General features: G+C 43.3%; 1 protein-coding gene and 1 long non-coding RNA gene across 9 annotated transcripts in view; one reads left to right on the top strand and one right to left on the bottom strand.

The window, feature by feature from the left end:
* Window positions 1–13,630, bottom strand: part of RREB1 (ras responsive element binding protein 1) — a 124,611-nt gene that overhangs the window by 80,709 nt on the left and 30,272 nt on the right. The window contains exons 1-2 of one of the 8 annotated variants that reach the window (XM_027654162.1): window positions 8,729–8,822; window positions 7,752–7,889 (exon numbers count right to left, since the gene is read on the bottom strand). The exons of 2 other annotated variants lie outside the window; for them this stretch is intronic. In XM_027654162.1, coding sequence (XP_027509963.1) covers window positions 7,752–7,803 — 52 coding nt within the window. In that variant the 5' untranslated portion in view covers window positions 7,804–7,889; window positions 8,729–8,822. Of the gene's footprint in view, window positions 1–7,751; window positions 7,890–8,170; window positions 8,523–8,728; window positions 8,823–13,630 lie in introns of those variants that run through there. 5 more of the 8 variants (XM_027654169.1, XM_027654163.1, XM_027654161.1 and 2 more) reach the window with 5 other exon arrangements.
* On the top strand, window positions 10,409–13,208 carry LOC113952277. The gene is made up of 2 exons (XR_003529487.1): window positions 10,409–11,956; window positions 12,251–13,208. It is a non-coding gene; the product is annotated as an uncharacterized LOC113952277 (long non-coding RNA).

Genomic DNA, 13,630 nt, shown 5'->3' with positions numbered 1-13,630 from the left:
ATTTTTTACTGTAAGATGAAAAACTTTTCTTAATCTACCCACTCATTTCACACATGGTAATGCATAACTATCATTCTACCAAAAATCAGAAACAAGTCACCACCAGATTTGTTTCACTCGTCCCGTCATCTGAACTTCAAATGGAGTTTCTGCAGATTTCACCATCCCCAGTTACTGGCAACTGAAGACAGAAACTGGTCCTTTCCTCATCTCTTCAGGTCTGGCACGCCACAAAGGCTATGAAGGTAAGCACTTTCATAAACAGAAGTGGCAGTACTAACATGTTCAGCATTTTCACACCAAACTTGAAATATTATTCAATACAGACTCGACAAAAAACCCCACGAAAGCTGACGAGTTCAAGGGTTTCTCAGCAAATACACTCCTCTAAAACTTCCTGAAATCTCCAAACATGGATAATTTCTGAAGTAACAAGGTCTTCAAAATAGCAGTAAGCAAGCTCCCTGAAGGGTGGGGTAATTGGGAGGGTTATCACACCTCTGGGGGAAGTCACAGGCTCTATCTTGGCAGTGTTTCATCCCTTCATATACCCAGGGGACTGATTAGTTCATGATAAGCAATTAGGCACCCTAGGGAGGACGGTTAACCGTCTTACCAAAACAAAAAGGCTGCACAAATGTAAGTCTCATTAGATTAAAGAAACACTATCTGCAGAACAGCAAATTTATGTCTGTTCCCTTCTACTGGAACTAGCAAATACTACGTTTTGCCTGCATATGGCACACACAGATCTCAGAAATCCCAAATTTGAGCACGTACTTGCTGCTGAATTGGTAACAAATGCTCTGAAGCATTTTCTTTCCCAAGACACTAATGCTGTGATGCAGGAAAAAAGGAGGAGGGACGGTGGGGAGGAATAGAGTAAATACTGATTAGAAGACTTGAGCTAGCAATCTCATTCATTTGAATTCTCTTCCTCATTGTTAAAATACTCCCTTACCAAAGATCAGCTGCAGAAAGCAGGCCGTGGAAAGGCTATATATGGCTGAATGTTGGTTGCATTTCAGAACGAAATCCCCAGTCAATAGCAGCCCCACCATTACACGCCCTGCTCCTAAAAAAAACAATCTGGGAAGCTCCTGCCAGCTGTGAGGCTCACGGTGAAGCACTTAGGTGTATCACTACCCTACCCATGTTAAACATTTATCTCTGATGAAGCAGAGGGACCAAGTCACCTTTTGCCTGCCAACTGATGTAAAAGCTCCCACACACCCCAACAGCTGTCGACGGTGCTGTTCCTGACTTACATCAGGCTCAGTGTATTTCAAAGTACTCCGATGGCTTAAAATAAGAAGGAATGCTTTTTTCAATAAGACGACCCCCTGTTCTTTTCTGTCCTTTTATCTTTCCTTAACAGTTTGCCATTCAGTGATAGGAGGGAACCCCAGCTGCATAGCCTGAGCTTTTATCTTCTGCTGACCATGCAACAACACAAAGCTCAGTGCTGGATTTCCTGCTGCTCGCCGAAAGGGGCTGTTCAGCTTGTTTAAATATTACTTGCCTTGGGAGCCTTGGAGTTGTGCCCAAGCACTGTACTGTATCTTCCCAGCATCCATTTCAGCATGTACTTTAAAGGTCTTTAGGTTCCATGTACTATGCTCTCTCTCACTACAGGAGAAGCCTGATGCCTCCAGGAAAAAAAGAAAACCCACCAAACTCCTCCCTCTCTCTCCATTTCCCCCATTAATCCTCGTGCTTCATTCTGTTACACTTCTGTTAGCAGAAGTCCCTCTTCAACTCAAAAGCATGCAAACATATTTAGTCCTGTAAACCAAACCAACTGCAAACAAGATAAAAGACATTTTGGTATGAAAAGCTACAGATAGGAAGCTATCAATGCTCAGTGAGCAAGCAACCAAGAAAGCCCAGAAGCAAAAGTGGCTTGTGGCACAGCAGCCTCCTGCCATACTAAATCTATAAAGTCTCCACAGGGGATTTCAGAAGACAAGAATCTTAAAATATAACCTTCTCTGAATTTGCAAACTCAACATCAAGGCACTCTCCCATTCAGAGCAGTGATGAAGACAAAACATGGCTTTCACAAAACCAGAAAGGATATTCCTGCCTTTAGGAATTCTTTCAGAAGTCCTCCTTTTCACAATTACTGTGCCACCGGGTGGCTGAGTTCTGGTTACAAGGTCAGGAGGAGATAACCTTGGCCAATAGAAATGATCTGCATCAGCCCAAAGGCAGCGCCAGGCCACCCATTAAGCAGCCCAGCAGGCCTCACTGTTAACCTGTTTGCAGCTGATAACAGCTGATACGGATGGAGAAGGAGGAGATAAAAATCCGGATTCACAATCTATTCGTGAAAGTTGTGGACACAGCCGTTCAAAAGAGGAAAACTTCAGTGAATACTGACTGCAAGACTTGTCCTGCAAGAAAATGTCTCTCATATTCCACGGCAGCTGGGATGCAGAAATACATGCACCCCCACAAGCTTATGTAGAACTGCAGGAAACTCAAGGCTAGAAGTGAAAACCTGTTTTTCATCCATTCTGCTTCGCTCCAGCCCGCAGTGTACAGACTGATTTAACCTGATGTAAGCCACGGCTGTCATTCAGAAGGACAGGCTGCCAGTCCTCACTTCACCCCACAGCTCTGGCCACATGTTCTCCCTCCAGCCTTGTGCCAGTCTTAGAGTTTGAACAACCACACAGTGATCCGGGATCATGGAACTGTTCTGATTTGGGATCTGTGTTTGTTTGGGTTGTTTTTTGTTTGCACTTAAAAATGTACATACACACAGTTTCATCAACAACCTTCACGCGGGGGAGCTGAGACATCGTCAAATTACACCCTCTATTTGAGTGAGGGATGAGAGACCTGAGCAAGAATGTTGTTGGTAACTCTACTCCTGCGGTGCTGCAGTACCGGGGAAAGATGAAAAGATGTAGTGGAATGAACCCACAACCGGCTCCATCTCCAGACTCCCCCTCCTGCTCCTGCTCACTCCCTTCTCTCCAGCTCAGAGCTCATTTGCAACCCTCTGCCACAGAAAACACTCCTATTATTTAAAAGTCTACCTGAAGTTCAGTTCTCTCATTAACGTCAGTGAAAATAAGTTCACAATAAAATAAGCTACCACAATTAAAATATCTGCACTGCGTTTCTCCGATGGCACCCCTGGATGAGGGGACCAAGAGCACTCTCAGGCAAGGAGTTAGTAATTTCCTGCTTACCTATCCAATTTTTCCTACATCAAGAGCTGGGTGTACCTTTTGCACAGTGCTAAGCACAAAACAAACATAACTCGAAAATATACCTCTCCCTCCCTGCCTCTCTAAGTCTTTACACGGCTGAATTAAGCATAATTTTCAACTCGTTTGTTTGTTTGTAAACATTTGTCAATGACCTTTTCCCCAGACACAAAATTTACCCCCTCCAATACCATTCATGCTTCATTAAGTCACATCAGTAGCAATGCTGAAATAGCCTGCCACCGTGTGCCACATGTACCAACCACAGCCCCACAACCACCAGCACGTAGCTCACCTGGAGCCCTCAAGTACTTTAGAAACAATATTTACAAACCTTGGGCCCTTGGATTTAACATACAGCACAGTGGGAATGGTACACATGCTTCCACACAGGCAGCTGACCTCCTACAGAGAGTGGTATTTATTGTAAAACGCATCACCTTAAGGGGACAGGACGGGACATAAGCAGAGAAAAGAAACCAAAGCTGCAGAGGGACAGGACTTGTTGCCTGGCTGCATGTCCTCAGGCGCTACTATCTCACATTGCTTACACCATCTGATCACTCAAAGCTAAACATGGAATGTAGGTAGCAAGTCATAACGCTGCGCAGGCCTGGAGATGTGACCCATCAGCTGTTTCTGCATTATAATTATTACACTGGGGCACAGCAGGACCAAAAGTTTGCCGGGGCAGATTTCTGAAAAGTTCTAGCTTGTTAAAAATGACAAGAAAGGCCACATGCCGCTTTCAGATTTATGATTACAGTCACTTTTCTGCAGGCCCGGCATTCCCTGTTTAAAATCCTCAATCTGCAAGAAAAGCATAAGGCCCAGAACTATTTCATGTTATTTGAAACAGCATTAATAAGTGAGATTTCACAAGACTGTAATCTGTCTCACCCTTCTTCATAAGACAGAAAGGAGTTTCACATGAAGATGCAGTGAAGCAGCACTCCTGAACCATCATTCTCTGAAATTCTAAGCTGGCCTTGGTCATTTTTCCTTCAGGCCACTTCTGCTCCCAGGCTTTCTCTCTCTCTCTTTTTACTTTTAAAGTTTCTGCTACTAATAAAAAAACCTGAAAACCTTATTGCAATACATTTCCTTGTATTATCATATACTCTATCGAATATATCATATACTCTGATTCTCAGAGCGATTCTGACCCTCAACTCCCACAGGACTTCAAGTGATTGCTAACTGCTTCTTTCAGCTCTTCCTCCATTTTATTTTTGTCCTGCCATGCACAGAGTACAAGTACAGGACTCAGTTTTGCAACTCTGGACTTAAAATGCAAGTATCTTCATCGGTATAGCTGGAAAGGAACACCTCACTTTTAGGCAATCTGATTGTTTCTGTAACAGGCTCAGAACTACTCAAAGCTCAAAGAGTACAAGTCAGTAACAAAATTATTTAAGCCAATATATATTCAACATGTCTTACGGTCCAGGATTTGCTCTATAAGTAAACCTTAACTTATTAGGAATACAGTTTGTCAGGCGGTGACATGAATTTTAGTGCAACAGATCAAGAGAGAAACAATAACAAAAATTGTAGGAGGACAACAAAAACTTGCAGCAGTACACAGCCACAGCATTTCTGTTATATGAAACGTAGCAGGCACTGTAAATCCGGATAGCGCAGCCCCTTTCCAAATGACTGCCTTTAGCAGACTCACAGACCAGAAAGGATGCTTTCAGGAGGTCACTTCGAGCTACCTCAACCTCAAGCTTCCTGTTTGACACCTCTCAGACTCCCCTCTGGCCTTCCACCTACCCCTTAACCAAACAAAATAAAAATCTAAGCACTTTTAGCACATTCCAGACAAAGATGTGTTCAAAGAAAAATCATTTTGAGGGCCAAACACTACAGGGATATTGCCCAAACTTCAAAGACGCCATTTTTTGCAAGAGCAGAGAGGCACAGGGATGGCAGGTGGTTAATGGGAAGATGGGCAGAAGGAAGACACCAGTAAGCTATGAACAAGTTTGTAGGTCAGAAAAGCACACTTGAGGCTAACAGACCAAAACTTCTGTTAGAACAAGAAGAGCATCCACCTCTAAGAAACCACATCCTATCTTATTCTCTCCATGCCCTCCCTGGTACCTTCTCCCTACTGTAATTCAGAACAGCAAGGCAACTGATGTCCAACCATACATTAGAAGAATTGGCTAATACAATGTCACCCAGTCCACCACATGAACAAAAACCACCAACGAATCCAGCTACTGGTTAACTGCAAATTTTTGCTTTACTGATGGTATTACACTGCCAAGGGTTCCCTTGCCTTTGCACGCACACTGCCCTCTTAGAAACACCCTCTGCTCAAACCCAGATTTACAAATACGTGTACAGATATTGTACACATCTGCTTCCACCTGGTGGATTACCAGAGATGGAGAGTGCTGTGTTTTTAAAACAAATGTGTAAACCCACCTCTAAAATTAGTTGCATGACAATTCTGTGGGCAGGTGCAGAAGGGAAGAGCAGTTGGGCTCAGGGTGGGGTGGGGGGAAGTTTGCAAGGAATGGTATAAGAATCACTAAACTTTAACATATTTTGAAATTATATTTTCCCCCTCTTAGAAGACAAACAAAAAAGGGTTTTTTCTTCCATTTTAAAGAGTTCCTCAAAATAGGGGAGGACAGAGCTATTCAATACTGCTCTGGGGTGCTTAACTTGAGTAAATTACTTCAATCAAGTATTCTGTTAAAGAACTTAAGATTCTCTTTCCCCAGTCTCCCCTTCCATAATCAGGCAAAAAAGCAGTTTTTAAATGCACATTAAAATATGTATTACACATATACACTGTATATAAACAAAACTAAATCAGAAAATAATTTATTAATTGCTGGCTGTAACTACAGAAATGAGGGGTTCTTTTAATACTTCACCAAACCAAATGAGAAATGACAGGGAGTATCCTGAGAAACTCTCAGTTGTAAAGTCTTTCAGGTCTGGTTTCTAAAAATTTCCTTGCTATGATAACTGCAAATGCAGCTTTGCAGTAACTTCCAGTTCCATTTTCACATGCATATTTTTAAATACAGCAGATGCCTTTGCCCTGTGTATACAACATCCGGGGTATTTCATTTCTCAGGAAAGCCAACTCTGGAGATCCTAGAGGTGTGGCACATTTCTTTTTTGCTCCAGATACTTCTGACTAGAAGAGAAGGTAAATATTATTCCAGGCTCAATCTGTTTCCCTCTTGCACCCACAGCAGTTTAGTAAGATACAGTAAGCAGGCTATTGCCAGTTACACTTAAGGGGTCATTACATATCAAGGCCTCAGTCTTGCTAATGAACTGATACTAATAGGTCCATTCTATGGAACAGACCCATTAACTTCAACAGTGGTCCCTGAATCAGGAGGTTTGTTTACATCACATGCACAGGTATTTACAAACTTCTGGGCCTTTGTTTTTATTTAGGAGGCTACTGGTGTTTGGTGTGGAGTGCAAATCTTGTCAGACAACTTTCAAGCTACTCTTACTCCATATGGAACCGAAGTGCCTGCAGAGTAAAGCACATTCATGAGAACAGCATTTTCATCTCACATCGACAAACCCCTCAACCAGAAATTCTATACCTACACCGGTACATCGCAGTGCAAGAGGAACAATCATGCATTCCCCATGAGTGTTTTGCACCTCAAAGAGCAGACAAATACAAAGGTACAAAAGATTACTAAATTGCTTCCTCAAGATGTGGGACTAGGTTACCAACTTCAGTCTTCACAGAGCTGAACTGACTTACTCTGGTCTGGAGTAAGACAGACATGATAATGCCTGGCTTTCATTGGGTCATTCACAGTCCTTTTTACCTTTAAATTGCAACAGACATTAAGAACAGAATGCACTGGAGAAATTGCCATTGCCAGCTATTATCAGCTATGATAAGAGATAGCTTATTCAACTGATAGCTATAAGTTCAATCTCCCACCCACTTCACCCTTCCCAAATCTCAATGTCCCTGCATTACAGCTTGAGGACTAGAAGAACAGGTCGGACTTTCTCCCCCTTTGTAGAGATTCTATGTTTGTTGTGGGTTTTGTTCTATTTCCAATAAGAAAAGAGAAGACATGAAAAGTGATTCAAAACCTGAACTCACTTTTCCCTCAGGTTCACTCTCAGAAATGGCCGAAGAATTTTTTTTACTACTTATTTTTCTTTCAAAAACAAATGTGGCCTGAAGCTAAACACCTGACGTAGTTTTTCAGCACAAATGGTTAAAGTTCAGTAGAGCCACATGCAAGAGAAAACAGGGCCCATAACAAAAGCTGCCTAGTGATCTCCAACTGGAAATCCTCCTGGCAGCCCATCTCCTTTCATGAAGAGGAACTTACTAACATTGTCTCTCCATTTTTGTCCCTGATGACTCTTTCACTACACCTGGAAATTAGGAATCTGACTAAGCTCCCTAAGAACTGGTCTGGTCAGTCCCAGTCACCCCTGCTCCAAAACAGTGAAAGCAGACAGTGTAACATCTCAGACGACACTGATGGAACTGGCAGCAAACATTAAGAGTACCTCTTTTTCCTGGAGTCCAGTTGCTGTCACAGACCCTCATTCCAAAAGTCATGAGGTATTTTCAATGCATTTTTGGGGTTGCTGACTTTAAGCCCATGGGATAAACTCCACTAGTGGTAGCTCAAAAGTCAGAAAATGCTTTGGAAAAGAAAGCAGAAAAAAGCTGACATTCTCTCACAATCACTCGAGTACAAGAGCCACAGTCTTAGCACTGCCAGTTTCCCATCTCACTAAGTGTCTTGCAATACTTGTTTTTGTAATCATTTTCCACGCTGTCTACACAAAAAAACTCTCAGAAGCCAGAAGAACTACATTCCTTAAATATGGACCCTTTCCAGACTCACCCCAAACCTTTCTGTGCGTAAGGCCCTACACATACATGAACATGCAGATCATTACAGGCCCAGCAGTTAATTCACCTTCAAGTTGCCCTAATTTTGAGCCCGAACACTTCCTAAACTCCATCCCTGATGCTTTCCTGGCTCTCTGAAGGAAGGTGGGCTGCCTCCTGCTTCCTCATCCATTTCCGGTTGCCAGGACTGCACTGGGGCCTACCCACGCTGCCTCCCCCAAGCCACACCGGTGTGCCCAATGCGTGGCAGGGTGTGATCACAGTAACCCCTACATACACAGCATCTTTCTTTTCAAGAATTTCACAGCCAGTAGCTGCTTGCTTTCCAGTTTTTCCTTTTCAACTCTTTTTTTAAGACATGGACACCTCCTCCCCCTCATTCCTCGTCACCTCCACTCAAAAAGCCTGAGGCTTACTGACCCCATGGTAGGCAGAAAGGTCTTTGGATACGTGGCTGCTGGCTGGTCTGTAACCAGCCTGGGTAAGGTTCAGAGAAGACACAGAGCACATACACTCTTCTAGAAACTTTAAAATTCAAATGCAAATTCTCTGCCCATCACCTTGAGTGTTGTCAGGCAATAAAACGCTAATATGAGAAGTCACAGTAGGAGAAGTCATCGGCTACCTGCCTGGGGTCTGATGACTGCAGGCAAGCCCTTGTGAGGAACGGACACGATCCAGCCACTGATGGCAGTTGCCTCCCACAGCAGATCCTACCCTGTGGACCAGGCCCCACGTTCAGTTCACCCGTTCCTACATCTCTCGGACGTAACAACGTTTGAGGGGCCACTAACGGCCTCCTGAACTCCACAGCAACTACGTCCTCTCATCATCCTCTGGCAACGCTACAGACATAACAAGACTCAACACCACTAACTCCAAGGTACAATGAAAAATAAACAGGTAGTCCCTTCCCAAGCTCAGAGCGTACCTATAGATGTCAGCTCGCAACATATGCATTTATTTTCTTTGTATACTTTACATTCCTCTATGACTAAGTCAAGACAAACCCCACCTAGGAAACTTTTTAAGAAGAAAGTCCTTCCAATTTTTGTACAATGAGCAAATCCTCCAATACCCACTTTGTGTGCTTAGGGTCCTGAAAGCTGCCAGAAACAGTTGAAGGATGGAAGGAGACAGAAGATTTTTGTGATGAATCCCTCTTTTCAGAAAGTTTTAGAAATAACTGTACAATCAAATAGATGCAATGCATCGCTCACATCAGTATGTAAACTCAGAATGGAAACTATGGTTTTTGGTTTTCTACTTATATTTCTTTACATATCTCTACTTATATTTCCTCTTATATTTCTCTTCTTATATTTTGACTGCAAAGGATAAACTGCCTCCTGTAAAACAAAATTACTTTTCATCTTCAAGATATAATTAACATAGGAATTGGTACCTTTGAATCTTTCCAATGCATTTGTATCAAAGACTCAATGGTACAAACACAAGGATGCATACCTGTAAGGTTCCTAACCACACCTCTGCATTAAGAAGATTAGTGAGCAAACTAACAAAAGGGTGTTTACTTTTAGTGCACCCTGATTCTGTATCACTCAGCCCATTTGCAATCTGTAATACTGATATCATTTAACTGGTATTTACTGATATTTTGGAGACAAAGGGACCCATGCTTCTCCATTAATCAGATTTAGTATATGCACAAAAGTCAAAACGAACCAGTCAAGAGACAGAAAAATTAAGCCTCTGGGATGCTACACTACTGTCTCTTGTGTGGTTAATTTTGATGATCTCGTTGAAGCACAGCCTTTAGCAATGTGCTTTTTCATACAAACATCCATAGCTCAGAGACGATTAATCACTATCTATTACTCACCTTCTGGCAACACCCATTCTAAGCTAGGCACCATCCAGACACATCAAGACAGTCCCCGTCTGAAGGTTTTGTGGTAAAAAAGAGCCATTTCTGAGACCCAATCCTGATGGACAGGCATCTACAGACCCCCGTGGCACTCGACATAGCTACTAGGATCTGCCAGAATAAAGCTGTTCACAGGATAACTTTATCACAAATACCATTCTTTCAAAAAGGGACAAGGTATGTATTAAACACATCAGCTATACCTACTTTTCAGTACCTGCCAACTGCTACTGGTGTTATGGTACAAGTAAGCCTTGTGAAAGGATTTTGCTGAAGAAATACAGTGAATCTTCATAGATTTATCGATCAGAGCACCTCACTTGGTTACAGGAAAGTAGTTATTCTGTTCTTCTGTGGCATTAGTAACTTCTCAAACAAAGAAGCCTGATTGAGGCAGACAGTGAGGGGCTTATCAGCTTAGGAAATGGGAAGGATGGTCCAATTAACTGCCAAGCAGTCAGACATAATTCACTCTGACCAGGCCAATGAGAGACAAGTCCCAGAAATGCATGTCCTGTCCATTTATGTAACACCCAAACATTCCCCCCTGCAAAGTCTCCCCCTCTGGAAGTGTTACCTAACTAAGGAGCAAGCCAGCATAGGAAAATCTACCTGTATCAGGCTGCATCCAAACCAGCACCCTCTCTGATTAAGCAACCACCTCAGTGGTACAGGAGACACTGCCAGTCACTAAACTGCTGAACTCGGGCACTAACAGCCATCACCAAGCAGACAGCCAGAAAGCTCTGTGCAAGGTTATCCAGGGTACACACCACTGCGCTGTCTTCTCACATATCAATGAACGGGGTAAGATGTAGAGAGCACAAAAAGGAAAAAAAACCCTGCCTTATAGGGTGTAGATAGGCAGGCTTCATCTCCTTCTTCTGAGTCTCTTCTGCTAGCACAGAAATAGACAGAATGTTACTGAAGTGATATGACAATGTTAAAAACAAACAAATAAAAAACCTAAAGACAAACCATATGTAACAGCTGATTAGGAAAACTGTGAATCCAGTCACACAGCTGCTCTTCATGTCCTCTGCCATGCTTAGTACCCCACCAGTCCAGGGGAAACAGAAGGAGGGCAAAGAGAAAGAAGAAGAGGAGAAATTTCACAAAAAATGCTAGAATGAAAAGAGAAAGTTCTCAGTGAACCACAGTTCTAGCTTGGGATCCATCACCTAGGAGGCAGCAGGCATTTAAAGTGGAGACAGGAGAAAAAAAGAAAGAAAAAAAAAAGCCCACCAAACATTGATTCATAAATACAAAATTCATATGATGTTTATCAAAAGAGTGGAATCTTTATTCTGCAACAAATATGTGCAGGTGGCACCTGATCCATCCTTCGATAAGGCACCTTTTTTTTGTATAATCCTCTTCATTTTTAAGTGCTAGACTTAAGACTGTCATGTTTAGAAATACATGCTTTATGCACTATGAGCAGGAGTGTAAAAAACCCCGGTTGTGTGAAATATTTACGTTACGTATGGCAACATCCTATTTGTCAGCCAGTTACCAGGAGCTAAGGAATCTGTGTGGTACTAGCAAAGTTGCCTTGCAGCAGGGTGTTCTAGCAAGCACGAATCGGACTATATATGGTATGTTTACTGAACGATTAGGCATAAAGATGTTACAGAAGAAACGATGTCTTGTATTAGATGCTGGGCTTCCTGCTGCAAGGAAAACCATCTTGCTCAGAAAGCACTCTGTCACATATTCCTCATACGCTTCTGGCTGCGGGTGCCAGTGAAACCTCTAGAAAACAGGAACAGGTTATGCTGCATGTAATGATTAACTACGTGGAGGATCAGCACTCCAAGCTCCGCCCGCCAGCATTCCCTGTCTCCTCGCAGCTCTTCCTCCCCCGCTACTTTTAGGCTGGGACTGTTCGGCAGGCAACCCTGCAGAGGGTAGGAAGGCACACACACAGGCACATGCTGCGCTGCCTCTGCGACGAGATGACGGGTACGGACAAGTGCAACCTCTATTTCTTAAGAAACAGCTGGCAGCAGGCGAGCCAGCGCTGCAACCCATCCGCCTGCCCCGCGTTCAAACCCAGTCGGCACAGGACTATTTCACAACGGGGAGGAGGGGGGAAAATCCTGAAAGGGCAGAGGGAGGAGGGTGTACTGAAGATGCCTTAAAGCACAGGAGAAGGTTTGTACCTGGCTTCGGTGTCCTGCCTAACCTGTTTTGTGGTATGTTCCGGTTAACTCTCCTTGTGGTCGAGGTTGTTCGATGTTTTTGTTTTTTTGGCAGCCAAAGCCAAGTTGCAGCCCCTTCTTTCCTCTGATTCCTTTCATGCTCCATCACACTCCAGCACAAACACAGGCACACGGGAAGGAGACGCCAGAAAACAAAACATTGAGTTCATCACAGACTGAAACTGGATGCATAGTTTCCTTACTGGAAGGAACTGGATCAACTCACCAGGACCATCGGCCCTCACGTGCCAGACTTCTCACCTTCATTGCTGCTTTTTGACGTTTAGCAACTCCTCAAGAAACCGTCAAAACTATACAAAGTGGTAAGGGGGTGGGAAAACAAAGCAAAAAAAAAAATAACCCTCAAACCACATACGCAGAAGACTGCATGCCACACAAATCTAACCAGAGCACAGTGCAGGAGCAGCAGCAGCCATCACAGCACCAGGACATACCATCATACCACAGCAGATTTATGTCTTCACTGTGTACAGTATTCACAGGTTTAATGGATAGCCCAAAGATCAGAAATATACCTGTTAAGCAATAAAAGCATCAACTCAAAGCTGTGCTGGATGGTTTTTGACAGGTTAAGCGGTTAGTAACCAGCGACAAGAACTTGGTGGTGGCTAAGTAGCCATTTTAAGCAGCAGACATACTAATCGTGGGAGCACAGTAACAAAAGAACCAGGGGCAAAAACATGCTACAAAAATGAGGACCCTGAAGAGCTCAGCAGCACACACATACCCCTCCATCGCGTGTAAAATAAACTTGGAGAAGCCAAGAAAGAAGAAAGATGATTCCACGACCTCCAGAGCACAGCAAATCCCTCAGAGCAATAAGTGCTAGGCATCAGAAACTTCCTGGTTTCCAGGCCGTTGTTTCACATTTTCTGGGGAGTTTTCACGCTGTGGGAAAGACTTCCAAGTACACTAAAAGTAAGCCTGCAACATCCCCTTCCACTCCCACAGCAAGTATGCAGTCCATAAAAGATTAAAGTGTTGGAAACATATGCTTGAACGAAGACTCCTTTTTTTTTTTTAAATCATATCAACAGTTTAGCAGTTGATGCATTTTCTCAAAATATTTTGCCATCCCATTTTTAAGGCAGCAAGGTGGGGGGGGCGGGGAGATAGAGCGAGTGAGCAAGAGCATGCGAGACACACACAGTCTGTAACTTCAACACAGATTTACAGATGTATTTACTACACTGTTTCTCTTTAGAGGCTTTTCAGGCCAGGGCAGCCTTTGTCTCTACGTGCTATATGCTAGCCAGCTCATAACAAATGAGCAATCTCAGCATAAGCTGATCTGGCTCCTTCTCTGAATCTGCTGGGATGCTGAGGCACAAAGATGTGCCTGAAAAACTTCTGTCCGGTTACAAATCTGATCAATCCCTTTGGTCACGCGAGCCCCTGAAGGCTGGTACAATTA

This window comes from Corapipo altera, unplaced genomic scaffold (assembly GCF_003945725.1).
Source record: "Corapipo altera isolate COAL_440 unplaced genomic scaffold, ASM394572v1 60, whole genome shotgun sequence".
NCBI classification, from domain to species: domain Eukaryota; kingdom Metazoa; phylum Chordata; class Aves; order Passeriformes; family Pipridae; genus Corapipo; species Corapipo altera.
This window is presented reverse-complemented; position numbering and strand designations above follow the sequence as displayed.